This window comes from Chenopodium album, chromosome 16, assembly GCF_948465745.1.
Source record: "Chenopodium album chromosome 16, dcCheAlbu1.1, whole genome shotgun sequence".
NCBI classification, from domain to species: domain Eukaryota; kingdom Viridiplantae; phylum Streptophyta; class Magnoliopsida; order Caryophyllales; family Amaranthaceae; genus Chenopodium; species Chenopodium album.
The window spans coordinates 5,071,097-5,087,878 of NC_137849.1; the positions used below are offsets into that span (position 1 = coordinate 5,071,097).

At 37.1% G+C, this 16,782-nt stretch overlaps 1 protein-coding gene and 1 pseudogene across 1 annotated transcript; one reads left to right on the forward strand and one right to left on the reverse strand.

Moving 5' to 3' along the window:
* The first annotated feature begins 1,981 nt into the window (after window positions 1-1,981).
* LOC145583784 (UPF0481 protein At3g47200-like) lies at window positions 1,982-9,203 on the forward strand (annotated as a pseudogene).
* A 3,484-nt stretch (window positions 9,204-12,687) lies between these two features.
* On the reverse strand, window positions 12,688-15,869 carry LOC145583786 (uncharacterized). The gene is made up of 3 exons (XM_081640759.1): window positions 14,238-15,869; window positions 13,446-14,132; window positions 12,688-13,401 (listed from the first exon to the last, which is right to left on the reverse strand). The coding sequence occupies exons 1-3, from the start codon at window positions 15,867-15,869 to the stop codon at window positions 12,688-12,690; spliced, it is 3,033 nt and encodes a 1,010-aa protein (XP_081496885.1).
* Between the last annotated feature and the right edge of the window lie 913 nt (window positions 15,870-16,782).

Genomic DNA, 16,782 nt, shown 5'->3' on the forward strand with positions numbered 1-16,782 from the left:
AACTAAACTGAGTTGAACTGAATAGAGCTTATATTAATTGTTTATGAGAGGAGTAAAGTAGCAACTGAACAAAATTGATTGTAGATGAACTGAATTGAACTAAATTGATTAGAGATGAACTTAACTGAACTGAAATGAAATTAAGATTAACATAACAGGCCATATAGTCCCTTATTTAAATTTACTACTCCCGCTGTCCTTATATTATATCTCTTTATTTCTTTTTGGGGTCATCAAAATTAAGTGTATCTCTATTTACAGATTGTACTTTTTGACAATATGATTCTCTTTTTGATGATTTGTCATCCTTTGCCTTTTTTCTTTTGTACTTTTGATATCAATTTTTAATACTTTTTCTCTTCCTTTCATTAATAATTCCCAACCACTTTTTCTTTCTTTCTATCTCTCCTTAACCCCACATGCATATTTGTACTCTTATTTATTAATTTTAAGAAATCTTCCCATACCTTAACAGGATTAATTTCCGTGAAAAATGAAAAATAGGCATATGATAAAAAGACCAAAGGAGTATTATTTTTATTTATTTATTTCCCTTTTAGGCTCGCATATTTCTTACTTTGCAATATAAAATATTAAAATCATTATCTTTTATAATAATTTTTTTTAAAAATACTCTATTGTTTTAATTAAAGTCTATTAATTTTTCAAAAATTATACACCGATCAAAGTGTAATGTTTAATCTAAGGGTGAGCATGGGACGGGAACCCGTACGTTAGTACTAACGGTTCGGATACTCGATATCCAATATCACTAGAAATGATATTCATAAACCGAACCGATAAGTTCGGATATCCGGATTTCGAGTACCTGTATTTTTGGATCGGTTATTGGAACCGACCCAATAAGGTATATATCCAAGCAATAGTGATAATTAAACTTAATAAATTAGTTATATTATGATATTTTTTAGAGTTAAGTATAAAACAGGGGACTTAATTGTTGCAAAATATGGGGAAAGGGGACTCAATTTATTTTAGGAAATTTTGTCAAAAACTACCTATTATACTCAAGAGTTTGCGAGAAACTACCTATTAAAAAAAATGTTGTAATTTACTACCTAAAATTTGAAAAATGTTGTAATTTACTACCTGTTGCCGGATTTTGTAGTTTGACCATTTTACTTCGGCGTTGACTTAGTCACGTGCTACTCACGTGAGACTTAATGAATCTTTCTTTCCCAAAGTTTCCCCAAATTGCTTCCCACTAATCCTAATTCCACGACTTTTTCCCAGAAAGCCCCAATTTCAGTTTGAAGGCGATTTTTTTTGAGCCAATCTCCTCCTCTGTTGTGCGCGATTGACGTAATTGTTGTTTAATTTAGTTTTGTTTAATGGATTTCGATTGAAACCCTCTATTAATTGTTGGTTTTGTTCTCAAAGATTCGTTCCCATGAATTTAGGGTTTATTTAAAACGAAAATTGTGAATTGCAGGTGTGCGAATGTCTTCTTCGTCCAAAGCCAAGTGCAAGAGTGGAATTCCCATTGCTAGGGTGACGTCGTGGACTCATGAAAACCCAAGGAGGAAGTTTAATTGGATTAGAAGAAGAAAGGAAATTTTGTCAGCAGATGAAGAAGATGAACAGTGCGAATTTCAAATTTTGGGGGAAATTTGGGAAAAAAAATGAACATTACAAGCATAATAGGTAGTTTGGGGGAAATTTGGGAAAAAAATGAACATTAAGTCTCACGTGAGTAGCAAGTGCCTAAGTCAACGCCGGAGAAATATGGTCAAACTTCAAAATCCGGCAACAGGTAGTAAATTACAACATTTTTCAAAAAATAGGTAGTAAATTACAACATTTTTTTTTAATAGGTAGTTTCTCGCAAATTCTTGAGTATAATAGGTAGTTTTTGACAAAATTTCCTTTATTTTATAGAGGAAAAGAGGACTCCTTGAATGTTTCTTTTAACAGCGCAAGATGAAAACAAAGGGGTGCTAACTTCAATGCATAAACTTCAATGCATAACAAGCTGTACTCCTTGAATGTTTCTTTTAACAAGAATTGGTGCATTTATAAAGTTCCTGAATATATGTTAAAAGGGCATGAATACTTTTATCAGCCTTTAGTGATGTCAATTGGTCCCGTATTCTATAAAGATCCAAAACTAGAACCCATGCAACAGGTTAAATGGATTTACTTGAAAAGCTTCCTTCAACATCCCAACAATAATAATGCTCGTCAAAGCTTGAATCCTTATATTGAATATGTAAGGGGTAAGGAAGAGGAAATCCGCAAATGTTATCAGCAAGTATTTAAGCTCTCTAACGACTGACGAGTTTGTTGAAATGGTAGTGCTTGATGCTGCATTCCTGGTCTACTTATTCTTGAGAAAAACTTTTCCCAATGAGTTTGATGAACCTTTAGTTGGGAATAATTTAAAAGCAAAAATGATTTATGTGAATCATGATTTATTTCGGTTGGAAAACCAAATTCCATATTTTGTTCTCAAGGAATTCTTTGATATAGCATTTGGTAACACCTGCACACCTAATCGTCTTATTATTGTTACTATTGTATTCATATTTAGTGTTGGTATTAAAATCCCTGGAGAAAAGGCCATTATTAGTATTATTGAAGATGATAAAATTACAAAATTACAGATGAAACAAGCGTTGAACATTTGTTAGATCTCCGAAGGATGTGTTGTTGCCTTTCTTTGAGCATACCATTGCGCAACAAACTAAATACAAATCCAACAACCGATTCAGATTCATTATATAGTAGGCTGCGTAAGCGTCATCTCAAGACGGAAACTGTTGATTATCATTCTATTGGTCGTCTTTGTTACACTGCCAAGCAACTATATGACGCAGGAGTCACATTTGTGGCAGGTGAAACTGACAATCCACTTGATGTTTCATTTGCTAACGGGATACTCACGATTTCGAAATTAATTATATATGATTTCACAGAATCTCACCTGCGGAACTTGGTTTATTTTGAACAATGCCGTTATTTAAAAGATACTTACTTCATTGATTATATTATCTTCCTTGATGACTTGATAGACACCGTGGAAGACGTGCAAGTGTTTGTGTTTGTGCTTGAAATCTCAAAGCTCTACCCACATTAAATAGGTAAATTAGCTTGAAATCTCAAAGCTCTACCCACATTAAGAATGTGTTTGTGCTTTCTCTCAACCCTCCCATTTTGTTGTGGAGTTCCGACACAACACTAGTAGAAAATTAAATAGCAATAGGCAGCCCCCATATGGCACCGGTTCAGGCCAAACCGGTGGCCAAAACCGGTCTAGAAATGGGCGGGATTTTAGAACATGAGAAAAGGCACCGGTTTGGCCTAAACCGGTGCCAAAAATAAAAAAGGCACCGATTTGAACCGGTGCCCTTGTTAGATTTAAAAAAAAAAACCGGTCAAGCTTCTTTATATTCCTAACCCTAAATGAGAACTTAACTTCATTCTCCTTATTATTAGCTGCCTCTCTCTTCTCTCTCCTCTCTTCTCTATCATCCTTCCTTCTCGATCTCTCCGACCACAACAAAACCTCAGATCTCTTCTCTATTGTCCTCCTTCTCTGTTCGATCTCGCTCTCCTCTTCTTTCCCCCCTCTTCTCCGACCTTTCTTCTCCCTTCTGTCTTTTGCCCACCACCGCTACTAACCACCGCCGCCACCTACATGTTTCTGGGTTTATTATTCGAGGTAAGGGTTTACTAACCACCGCCGCCACCTGCATGTTTCTGGGTTTAATATTCGAGGTAAGGGTTTCTGGGTTTGATTATTTTTGGTAAATGTCTTGATTTTTTTTGGTTTGATTGTTGTAATATTGTTCGAAATTGATGGGTTTAATTGATTTTTGAATTTTCTGGGATGATTTTGAATTTTTTTTGCGTTTAATTGATTTTCGAAATTGATTTTTCTGGGTTCTGAGTTTAATTGATTTCGAAAATTTTGGGAATAATTTTAATTGATTTTTCTGGGTTCTGAGTTTAATTGATTTCGAAAATTTTGTGAATAATTTTAATTGATTTTTCTGGGTTCTGAGTTTAATTGATTTCGAAAATTTTGGGAATAATTTTAATTGATTTTTCTGGGTTCTGAGTTTAATTGATTTCGAAATTGATTTTGAATTATTTTTGCGTTTAATTGATTTTCGAAATTGATTTTCTGGGTTCTGAGTTTAATTGATTTCGAAAATTTTGCATTTAATTGATTTTTCTGGGTTCTGAGTTTAATTGATTTCAAAAATTTTGGGAATAATTGATTTCGAAATTTTTAGGGTTAATTGATCTTCGAAAATCTTGGGGTTTAATTGCTTTTTGAAATTTTGGGGTTAATTGATCTTCGAAAATTTTGGGATCTAAAACACTTTCAAAAATTTTGTGGTTAATTGTGTTTCGATTTTTTTGGGTTTTTTTTGGTTATTTATTTATTAAATTATTTTGATTTTTGAGTTCGTACATGATTCATGAGTTTTCTGGGTTTTTTTTTTGCATTTTTTTTTGTGAGTTTTATTGATTTCTGGGTTTTAATTGATGCAGGTGTTAATTGATGCACAAGGATTCAAGACTTTGATTTTGGAATATTGTTTTTGATGTTGTAATTTTTATTTGTATTTTTCAATATCAATTTAACGTTGAATTTTATTGTATGATTATAATTCATTGTATTTTTTTTTTGTATTGTACAATAACAGTTTAATATATTGATATATTTCATTGTCTTTTGCACTTGTTCTAATTTATATTTTGATGTTCTAATTTATTTTAGTTGATTTAAAGGCAAAAACATATATATATATATATATATATATATATATATATATATATATATATATATATTGGGCAGTTTTGGCACCGGTTAACCGGTGCCAAAACCAATGAAATAAATATTTTGCTTCATTTTTGGCACCGGTTAACCGGTGCCTAATTGGATATATGGCACCGATTTTGAACCGGTGCTAAAAAGGGGGTATTTGGCACCCCCCACATAGGCAGCGGTTCAAACCGGTGCCTTAGACCGGGTTTGAACCGCTGCCAAAGCACTTTTTTCACCTAGTGCAAAAGGTTTGAAATATAATACCAGAAGCAACAAAATAGTCATGCAAGCAATTAAACTCAGTACCATTATCACTTTGCACAATTTTTATGGTTTGTGAAAATTGTCGATCAACCATTGCAACAAAGGCCAAAAACATTCTAAAAACCTCGGTTTTATCAACCAATAAATAAATCCAAACTGCTCTCGAATAATCATCAACAATAGTAAAAAAAATTACGAGCTCCACACGACGAAATGTGTCGATATGGACCCCATAAATCACAATGTATTTTCTCAAAAACTCTAGACGCTCTACTTTCACTTAAAGGAAACTTGTCTATAGGATGTTTAGCACGCATACATACTTCACACCCCTTGTCTAGACAATCTTTATTACTACTAACATGAGGAAGCAACTTAACTACTTTTTCGGAAGGATGCCCCATTCGACGATGCCACAACTCCAAATTTGAGGTCGCTTCACCGATGCCGACATGATGCACCGAATCCGAATTGCTAAAATAATATAATCCGTCTCTCCTAGCTCCTGTTCCAATCGGCTCCTTCGTTTGGTCCTGTATAACACACATATAAGGGTTAAATTGGACGATGTAATTAAGCTCATCAATAAGTTGAGACACAGAAATCAAATTACAACTCAATTGAGGAACAAAAAGAACCCCTGTAAGAGTGATTTTGTTCAACAATCGAACCGAACCAACCAAAGAAGTTACCACAGTTTGAACATTAGGCAAACCTATGGGACATTCAAAACTCTTAGTATCAAATAACCAAGATTTTTCACCGGTGACATGATGCGTTGCTCCTGTGTCTATTATCCATGAGGTAGTATCAAACTTACCATTCAATCGGGTTTCGGAAATCTTTGCATTACCGAACAATCCCATAATAGATTTCCATTGTTCGCTAGAAAATACTTGACCAGGAGAAGAAGAGCCTTCATTAGATGTAACAGCATTGGCACGCACTATGCCTTGACCACGGCCAGCCGAGGATTTCCCCCCTGACTGCCATCCCTCGGAGGTGGTCTCCCATGAAGGTCAATACATTTAGCCTCAACGTGACCTTTCTTTTTGCAATAATTGCAAGTTTTATCCGACCAACAATTCGAGGTTTCATGACCCAGCTTTTTGCACTTAGCACGGATAGTTCCATACCCCTCACGACCACGATCAGTCCCCTCATACCCACGTGATATGTCTAGTTTATATAGTGTTTTATCCCCGTCCCTTGGTCGTTATTAGTAGTATTTTTGGCTCTTTCGGGCCACTTTTATTACTAATTTGTGTGTTCTAGTGTTTTCGTAGTTTTAGTTGTATTTTACAGGAAATTGCACTCTTGGAGCATTTTCCCGGGCCTTATTAGATCGACTACGGAAGCTAGAAGGACACGACCACTTTTGGAGCCCAGGATCGGTGAGAGCCGGTGATTAAGGGCTCGGTAATTGGGATCACGAGGCATTTGGACCAAGTATTCGAGACCCGAGAGGAAATCCGGATTGGGCCGAGAAATCTAGCCCAATCGAAGTTCAAGCCTCGAAGAAGAAGACCGGGCCCGATCGGGCAAGCATACGCCCGATCGGGCGGCTGCGCGCATAAGGACCCTCAAGGAAGAGGCGTGCCCGATCGGGTGCGGCACATCAGTAAAGGGCGTTGTAAAAAAGGCGGGCCCGATCGGGCGGTGCCTCGCCCGATCGGGCTCGTGTTTTCTTAGTAGACGATTAACGTAGTTTTAATTTGTTTTAGTTTAGGACTTTTGTACGGAGTATAAATACTCCTCCGTAATACGTTTTTATCACCTCTCATCTATCTCTACTTCTTCTCTTAGATCTTCTCTTTCCTTTAGACTTTCTCTCTCTACTTAGTTCTCTCTCTCTTAATCTCTCTCTAAAATTTTGTTCTTAATTCTTTCATTAATTCCAGATTTATTTTTGTAACGATTTCTCTTCCCTTAATCTTAGTTATTTATTTTATTCCTTTCATCATGATTTATTTTATTACTTTGATTAGTTTAATTCTTAATATGTGTGAGTAGTTTAATTTCTAGGGTTTATGGGGATCTAATAAATAATATGAAGGGGTAATTTATTGTTGTTGATTATCAATGCTAGATTAATTTCCTATTGATTGGATTAATGCTCTGTGACTAGATTAGGCCTATCTTTTATGCATGAGTTTGACAATATTGATTCAAGAATCGAGAGATGAGAATTAATGTTTAGGTCTAGTTTCAATAGGCAAGTTAATTTATAAATGGTTAAGTCAAGATTCGAGAGATGAGATTTAATATCGGTAAATTAATTGTGTGATTGTAATAAATAGCGAGAGCCCTTTACAATCTGGTTAATTGATGCACTGATGATTGACTATTATTGATTATTGGTATTGCATGATAATTTCTTATTGGATTGTTTTAATGTTTTACAATTGCGGCTTGTAAAAGTATAGCAATATTAAATTGATGAATCGAGCAGATGTTAATTTGATATTAAAGGCTATTTTCAATAAGAACTTAGATCTAATAAATTGCGAGAGCCTGTTAGATCTATGTTGATTAATAAATTGCGAGAGCCTGTTAATCATGTTATTTATGCAATGTCAATGATTGATTACTATGTTTTACCCTAGAGTATTATTTATTGGTGAACCTATGCCCTAGATCCTTTTATATATTGTTTTCTTCCTATTCTCAACCTTAGTAGTTTAGTTTCTTACTCATTCATAAATATTGGCTACTTAAATAATTTAGAGTATAATAATTAATTAGGAATAAAAAGACTAGTTTCCCTGTGGAGATCGACCCTACTTCCCTATCTACCTTAGTTAGTGATTTAGGTAATTATTTTTGATTAGGGGATACGACTTTACCCTGTCACCATGCCCTGCTGTTGTTCGGACAGCAAACCCAAGAGCCTCAGCAGGCTTTGAGTCGGCTTCCTGCTTTGCCGTACGGACCCTTTTGTCTTGCACTACCAATTGATAGGCACGGTCTAGGTTGGGAGGAGGATCTTGAGACAAAATATTAGTGCGTAACGAGGCATAGAAATCAGAATATAAGCCCATCAAAAAATCATGCAATTTGGATTGTTCTCGCCTAGCTTCATGCAATTGACCCGCAATACACTTCGAACAACAAGAACAAGAAATAAGAGGCTCATGGTGATCTAATTCTTGCCACAAAGCATGTAATTTCCCATAATAAACCGAGACAGACATAGAGCGAGTTTGTTCACACTTAGCAATAGAAGATTTTAATTGTTGAATTCTAGGACCATTAGTTTGTGCAAACCTCTGTTTTAGATGCTGCCATAAGGGCCTAGCTTCACGAAATTTAGAAAGGGACGACCTTACCTCTGGATCAACGGTGTTGGTAATCCACGAGATCAACATTGCGTCGATGGCTGTCCAGTCGAAAGAAGTACAGGGAAGAATAGGAGCCGTGATTGAATCATCCAAGAATCCAAATTTACGCCTCGCCTCCAATGCAGTCTGCATATCCGAGGCCCAATCATCGTAGTTGTCAGATTTTAGTCGTGTAGGTGTTATGAAATCCCTAGGTCTGTCTTGCGACCCAAGGTAAAAAGGGGGAATTGGGTTTAATTTCAGTCGGCGGGGGTGGCGGAGGAATATCATCTCCGGCCATATTTGAGGAATTGAAAAAAACGAAAGAAATTCAACCTGCTCTTGATACCATTCTAAATTGAATTAAACATCAAAGCTTGAATTTCATTGATTACTCCCATGACAAATATATAATAATACAAGCAATCCCTAATTTGATAGAATTAGGAAACTGCCTAAAAGATATTCATGAGATATTCTAGGCATCAAATAGGTAGCAAAATATATCCTAAAATATGGCAAAATATTCCCACAATAAAGTGTTAGTTAAAAACAAAATTTTTAGTAACCATCTAGGAAGTGATGATGATGTCGTAAAGCTTTTCAACAATATTGGAAAAAATGTGCTTGCATCATACGAGGTTTACTCCAATGTCAACAATGCTCTGAATCGCTACGCTTCAAAACGTCGGAATCAATGGATGGCTATTTTGAGGAGCAAATACTTTAATCATCCATGGACAATTTTGTCAGTGATTTCTGCAAACACACTTTTTGTGCTTACTCTTTTACAGACTATTGTAGCTTTCATCTACAAGTAGTCCGAGTGCCAATGCTGAATGTTTTGAAGATTCTTGCTGATGTTGCCATGTCAGCTACTGCTATGAAATCAGACACATGAATCATATTCACGGTGTTGAGGTTTTTCTTTTTTTTTTTTTTCAAGATGCAACCTAGCTACTTTATGTAAATTTGATATTATATCGTAATTGTAACTTAATGTTGTATTTTGTTGTTGGTAATAATCCATTAATGCAATGTTAAATGCCTTCAATTCAGAGATTAGTGACATATGATATTGTTTACGTAATTTTATTATATTAACACGTTTCGAGTCTTTAAACATATAAATGTTGACCTTAAGTTTTGATGATGACTCAAGGAACCTAAGCAAACCCATAGGTGTTTTAACCTTTGTCTATTAGCTTTGACTTATTGACAGGTTTATGTATTCAACGAAGTTCTAGAGTCAGAATGGAGCATGGAACAAGGTCTAAGGATGAGCCATGGATGAGCATAGAAGACAATCAGAAGCCAAGTTCCTTGAGTGAGGAACTAAAGCTTTAGAGTCGAAGCTTCACAGTGTGTCAAGGAGTCTAATGTATCTTTATCTTTATTTTAGGCTTCTTGTATCTATGTTAAGTACATTGTTAATTGATAGGGTTTAAGTGGATTTAATTTAATTTGATAAAGATTTTATTTTCCATATTTTAACTTGGTTTAATCTTATTTCGAAAAATATCTTTTAGTTAAAATATCTTGATGGTTAAAAGATTTTCTGTTTTGATTATATCCTATTATTTTGGAAAAACTGACTTTGAAAATATTCTTTTGAAAACGGTTCTTTTACCTGGTCAAGGAAGTTGAGAGAATAAAGGAAGCAGCAAACCACTTCCTTGTAATGTGCTTCAGCTTGCTGCCCAAGCATCCACGAACTACACTTCCTAATTTCATGGAAGTTGTGGCTTAGTGGGAGTTAAGGCAAACGGAAATATTTCAACTTCTTTCCTCTAGTATAAATAGGATTGGTTTTCTGTTTTGAACGAAACACTTGAGCATTACAGTCTTTTAGCTTTTAAAAAGAGTCATGATCCACTTAAGTCCTTGAGTGTCTTTGTACTTAGCAATTTAGAGTTTAATCTTTGAGTTGTATAGGGATAGAGTTTGGGGAAACTCTAAGAGTGTTTTTATTGCTTTGAGTGAAGCAAGGAGAAAGAGAGAGTGTTTGAGAGTTCGACTGATTGAGGGATCAGTTGAAGGGAGCTTAAGTTCATAGAGGAACTTGAATTTAGAGTCTTAATTTGTAATAGGTTGTTTTCCCTATTATTATTAAGAATTGAGTTTAAAATCCCTTGTGGTCGTGGTTTTTCTTCTTGATTAGGGCCAAGAAGTTTTCCACGTAAAATCTCTCTTTGCACTTTTAGTTTTTATTCGAGTTTCTTTATAAATTCCGCAAAAATTACCCTAGTTCCTCTACAATACAATTCACCCCCCTCTTGTATTGTTCATTCGAGTCAACAATCAGGTTGCAATCTTTCTATCTTGAAACACAATATCTAAAGAAGTTCTACTTGAAGTTTTACATGATTTTTCTTTTCTTGCACTGGATCTAAAAACCTTACTTTTAGTTAGGGTGCAATTTGTTGCTGTTTGAAAGAATTATGAAACTTAATTTTGTGATTTGAGATCCACATCAAACCAAATCGAACCAGAAACAGCCGAAATTTCAGTCTACACAAAATGTATATCTTCCCATGATTGAAATTGTTATAAACCACGAGTGACTTTCTTTTCATTCTCCGTGCTTGGAGAGTTTTTGGAACCTTGTAAGGCCTCCCATTTGTTTGATTCAAATTAATTTGATGCGACATTCCTCCAATCCGTAAGTTTTTATTAGCCCACATTTGTATTCTCAACTCACAACCACCTTTGTAAGGACTCCAATTTAATTATTTGATTCAAATTAATTTGATATGACATTCCTTGTTAAATCAGAGGAAATTATGTAAATATACTCTGTATTCTTCTCATTCATATTCACGGCCAATACAAATATATATACTACTAGGGTAACAAACCCAATATTCTACCATATCTTTTGCATAAGATATGTTTCCTAAATTATATCACAATAATATCCTAGAATATCTAGAATATCTCTAATACCCCCCCTCAAGTTGGAGCATACGGGTCATAGATGCCCAACTTGCGGAGTAAAAAATCAAACTTGACCTTTCCTAAGGCCTTTGTGAAAATGTCTGCCAACTGAAGCGTAGTAGGAACATAGGACGGAGTTATGAGACCCTCCGTAATTGCATCCCGTACAAAATGACAATCTGCTTCGGAATGTTTCGTTCGCTCATGAAACACCGGATTCTTCGCAATGTATAACGCCGACTGACTGTCACAATAGAGGTGCATGCCACTCTCATGTCGCACACCTAAATCTTGCAGAATCCGCTTTAGCCACTTCAATTCACGAGTGCAAGCGGACATAGACCTGTACTCTGCTTCGGCAGAGCTCATAGCTACCGTAGGTTGTTTCTTGGTTTTCCAAGATACGGGAGATAAACCGAGAAACACAAACCAACCTGTCAACGAGCGCCTGGGAAATGGACAACTGGCCCAATCCGAATCACACCATCCTTCCAACTGTAAAGCACTATCAGACCTCAGCAGAATTCCTTGACCTGGACTCTTCTTCAGATATCTCACAACTCGCAGGGAAGCCTCCCAGTGCTCTACCCTCGGGCTCTGCATAAATTGAGATAAGATATGCACAGAATAAGCCAAGTCAGGTCTATTGACAGCTAAATAAATCAAACGCCCTATAAGACGTCGATATCGCTCCACATCACCAAAAAATTCCCCATCTGCTAGAGCTAGCCTGTGGTTTTGTTCCATGGGAAAATCTGCAGGCTTCGCATCAAGTAACCCTGCTTCAGTAATGATATCCATTGCATACTTTCTCTGACACATGAAAATCCCCTGTTTGCTTCGGGCTATCTCTAGCCCCAAAAAATATTTCAGAACTCCCAAGTCCTTCATTTTGAAACAATTCCCTAAATATGATTTAAATTGCAACAATGCAGACATATCATTTCCTGCATCTATTAAATCATCAACATACACAAGTACATTCAGCTGCATTTTTCCTCTCGTTAGAGTAAAAAGGGAATAATCATAATATGACTGTTTAAAGCCATAATTTTTCAAAGCCGTTGTTAATTTTGCAAACCAACAACGAGGAGCCTGCTTCAACCCATATAATGACTTCTTCATCCTGCACACTTTACCAGAATTATTTTTGTCAAAACCAGGGGGAATTTTCATGTATACCTCTTCCTACAAGTCACCATGTAAGAAGGCGTTGTGAACGTCCATCTGATGTACTTCCCAATTCTTCACTGCCGCAACTGCAAGAAAAGTACGGACCGTCACCATCTTTGCCACCGGAGCAAATGTCTCATTATAATCTAGACCTTCAACTTGATGATTGCCGAAAATTACTAGTCTAGCCTTCAATCATTGAAGAGTCCCATGCTCATCGTATTTTTCTTTATAAACCCATTTGCTCCCAAGTGCCTTCTTACCTCGAGGTAGGTCTACTAGCTCCCATGTGCCTTGTTCCTCTAGAGCGTGAATCTCATCGGCCATGGCTTTCGGCCATTCCTCATGCCGCATAGCCTCTTTGAAATTTTTTGGCTCATTTCCACCTGTAATTGCTGCAATATAGATTCTATGTTTTGTAGAAAAGCGATGAAAATCAACAAAATGTGTTATTGGATAAACAGTACCTGAGGAAGTTGTCGCAGATGAACGATTTGATGTGAGTGGACTATTATTCCGAATGGTATGAGTCACAAAATCCTTGAACTTGACCGAAGGAAACTTCACTCGTTTGCCTTTTCCCATTTCTGAAGAAACTTCCCTTTGCTCAAAATTATCAACGTGGGGCTGAGCATGGTGCTGCTGCTCGGAGTGTGAGGGGGCGGAGCTACTGTCTTCGTGTTGTGGCTGATCGAGAGCTAGCTGCTCCCCCCTGCCAGCGCGCACAGATGACCCAGCACACTCTGCAGCGCTGCTGGCAGTCCCTGCCGCAGCTTGGTTGTGGCTGGGAGGGTCATGCTGCGGCATACCCGCGGAGTATTCTGCCTCGGTGTGAATTGCAGCACCCTCATCAATAAATGCAATGTCATCATCAATAATCTCACGGCCCCCAGCTCCCTCATCACCCCACTACCCATGTCATCATCACTTACACACATATCATCACAATGCACACTTGGAACACTTCGAATTCCATCAATAGAGGACATAATAAACGGAAATTCATGTTCGAAAAATTGTACATCTCGGGAAATAAAAATCTCTTTCGTCTCCAAGTCAAACAATCTCCACCCCTTTTTACCAAAAGGATACCCCAAAAACACACATTTGCGACTCCTACTAGCAAACTTGTCTCCTTTGCTACATTGATTATGAGCATAACACAAACACCCAAAAACTTTAATACACTCATACAATGGTTGTTTATCAAACAAAATCTCATACGGAGTCTTAAAATCAAGTAGTCTAGATGGAGTACGGTTTATCAAGTGACAGTCCGCTTGCACACACTCCCCCCAAAACCGTATAGGTAAATTTGCTTGAAATCTCAAAGCCCGAGCCCCATTAAGAATATGTTGATGTTTACGCTCAACCCGACCATTTTGTTGAGGCGTCCCCACACAAGAAGTTTCAAATATGATCCCATTAGCCATAAAATAAGGTTTTAAGGAATTAAATTCCGTTCCATTATCACTACGAACAATGTTAATATCAAGTTGAAATGGACGTCTAATCAAAGCAACGAAATTCAGAAACATCAATTCAACCTCAGTTTTATTACGTAATAAATACGTCCACACTCCTCTTGAAAAATCATCAACAATTGTTAAAAAATAATGTGAACCACAAGATGATGGAGTCTTGTATGGTCCCCATAAATCAACATGAACAAGTTCAAAGGAGCGACTTGCTCTATTTATGCTAACAGGAAAACTACTTCTATGTTATGTTTCCCTAGGGCATACATCACATGATTTATTCTTAAGACTCTTAGAACTACTCATAAAAGGGAGATGTTGTAGAACCTTTCCCGAAGGATGCCCCAAACGTTGATGCCACAGCTCTGTCGTTCGACCATTGTCTAGCTTCAAAGCCTTCACTTTTGGAACACCTCGGAAATAATATAGTCCATCCACTCGTTCACCCTCTCCAATCACCTTCCTTGTCGTTAGGTCCTGTATAACACAAAGTTTGTTAGTAAATTGCAGAGTGCAATTAGATTCATCACATAATTGTGTTGCAGAAATTAAGTTGCAATTTAATTGAGGCACATAAAGAACATTATTGATCTTCAAACCCCCTTGCAAAATCACGGAGCCAATTTTAGATGCATTAGCACTTTTCCCATCCGGCAATCCTACCGGACAATGTTGTACATTACAAACATTCTTCAAAAGGGACAAATCACAAGTCACATGATTGGATGCGCCGGTGTCAACAATCCAACCTATTTGATCCTTACCATGAAGCTTAGGTTTTATAGAGGAAAGATGATCTAAGAGTTGCTGTAATTGAGTCGGTGTGACCCCCGCAAGCGCAGCCCCATCAGCTGCCGTAGCACCACTCGGCTGCACGGTGGATTGTGTTGCTGCTTTGTTAGCACGCACAGGGGCAGCAGGCCCACTGCCACGCTCACCCCCGCGTCCACCACTATTGCTCCCTCCGGAATCTCCACGACCCCTTCCTCGACCTCCACGCCCACAATTGCCCCACCATGAGGGATAACCATGAATTTGAAAGCATCCTGTCTCATCATGCCCAACCCGATTACAGTGATTGCAAAATTTCTCCGAATTATCACTTGATCGTTGCGGCTTGGAGGCAGGTTCATGTTGCAACTTGAAGGCCATTGGGTTCTCACGAGCCACTGCCGAATCACCACTGCCACCACGGAGGCGTTCTGCCTGGACTAGTTGCTGGTATGCTTTATCCACCGAAGGCAGGGGATCTTGGGCTAGAAGTTGGCCCCTAAGAGAAGCATATGCATCGTCGAGACCAATCAAGAAGTGGTGAATTAAATCCTCCTGACGCAACCGTTCGACCTGTGCCACGATATTACATGTACACGCACCACAAGAACAATGAGGCACGGTAATGTAAGTATGCAATTCATCAAAAATCTTTGTAATTCTGCCAAAATATGCCGCAATACTCTCGGATGCAGTTTGTTTGCACTCACCCAGAGACAATTTGAGTTGGCATATGCGAGTCCCACTAACAACGCAGAAACGATTTTTAAGGTTCGTCCACAACAATTGCGCATCATCATACTCACCAATCGTAGCTCTCACCGATGAGTCCAAGGTATTTGTAATCCAAGCCACCAACATCGCATGAACAGCCACCCAATCATCCAGTTTGTCAGCAGTCGTCGGTTTCTTGACGGATCCATCAATAAATCCGTACTTGCGTTTGGCCTTCAACGAGGTTCTAATTGCCCTCGCCCACTCATCATAATTCTCACCCCGAAGTTGAACCAGAGTAATTATGTTTCCAGGTCCATCGCTTAAACCTATGTAATAAGTCATGTCCACATTAGCTTTGCCTCCATCACCACTTTTGCCTCCATCGCCACCTGAGCCTTCACCACCAGACATCGCTCACAACTTCTTAACAACGCAATGGAGAAAAAAAAATAATTTGGCAAAGCAACAGATGCACACAACCAGAAACAATCGTGTGTCAATTATGAAAATTGAACACAATTAAAAAAAAATTAGACCTTTACAAGGCTCTTGATACCATGTTAAATCAGAGGAAATTATGTAAATATACTCTGTATTCTTCTCATTCATATTCACGGCCAATACAAATATATATACTACTAGGGTAACAAACCCAATATTCTACCATATCTTTTGCATAAGATATGTTTCCTAAATTATATCACAATAATATCCTAGAATATCTAGAATATCTCTAATATTCCTCCAATTCAAAACTACCCACAATAACTGTATTTTCATAATTACCCACAATAATAATAATTAATTTTACCAAAACTTACCTCAACATACAAATAACACTTTAAAAATTTACTGTTCTCTCTGATCTAGTAAAATTAAAAAGAAAAGATAGAATTTTTTTTTAAAAAAACAAATAAGGTAATTTTTTTTTTGGAAAGCTAAACGACATCCTCATTTCACCGGATAACGCCCACATTTAAACATGAATGGATAAACATATCATCGCATATATACCATGTTTTTCTTCTCTCTAACTCAATATTGTAACATTCTATGATCCTAATTTAACAAACCACCTACAACCATCATTGACCGAGGGCGAGGTTATCGTCGGAGTTTAAGTCGTGTTTTTTTTTTATTAAAAAAATTTTTGAATGGAATTCAATCACCTAGTTTTTTAAAAAAATCCTAGGAGAAAACGCCTAGAATTTTTGAAATTTCTAGGGAGAAACTAAAATTCTAGGTGTTTCTCCCCATGGAATTTTGAAAATTTTAGGCGTTTTTCCTAGTTTTTTTTTTGTGATGTTTGTTTTTATCATAACTT

What these genes read in the sequence shown, in the direction of transcription:
- LOC145583786 (XM_081640759.1), bottom strand. Translation starts at nt 15,869, where the DNA reads ATGTCTGGTGGTGAAGGCTCAGGTGGCGATGGAGGCAAAAGTGGTGAT. An exon ending in TTAAGAATAAATCATGTGAT is followed by an intron (nt 14,133 to 14,237) that starts GTATGCCCTAGG and finishes GGACCATACAAG; the next exon opens with ACTCCATCATCTTGTGGTTC. An exon ending in GAATTCGAAGTGTTCCAAGT is followed by an intron (nt 13,402 to 13,445) that starts GTGCATTGTGAT and finishes TGACATGGGTAG; the next exon opens with TGGGGTGATGAGGGAGCTGG.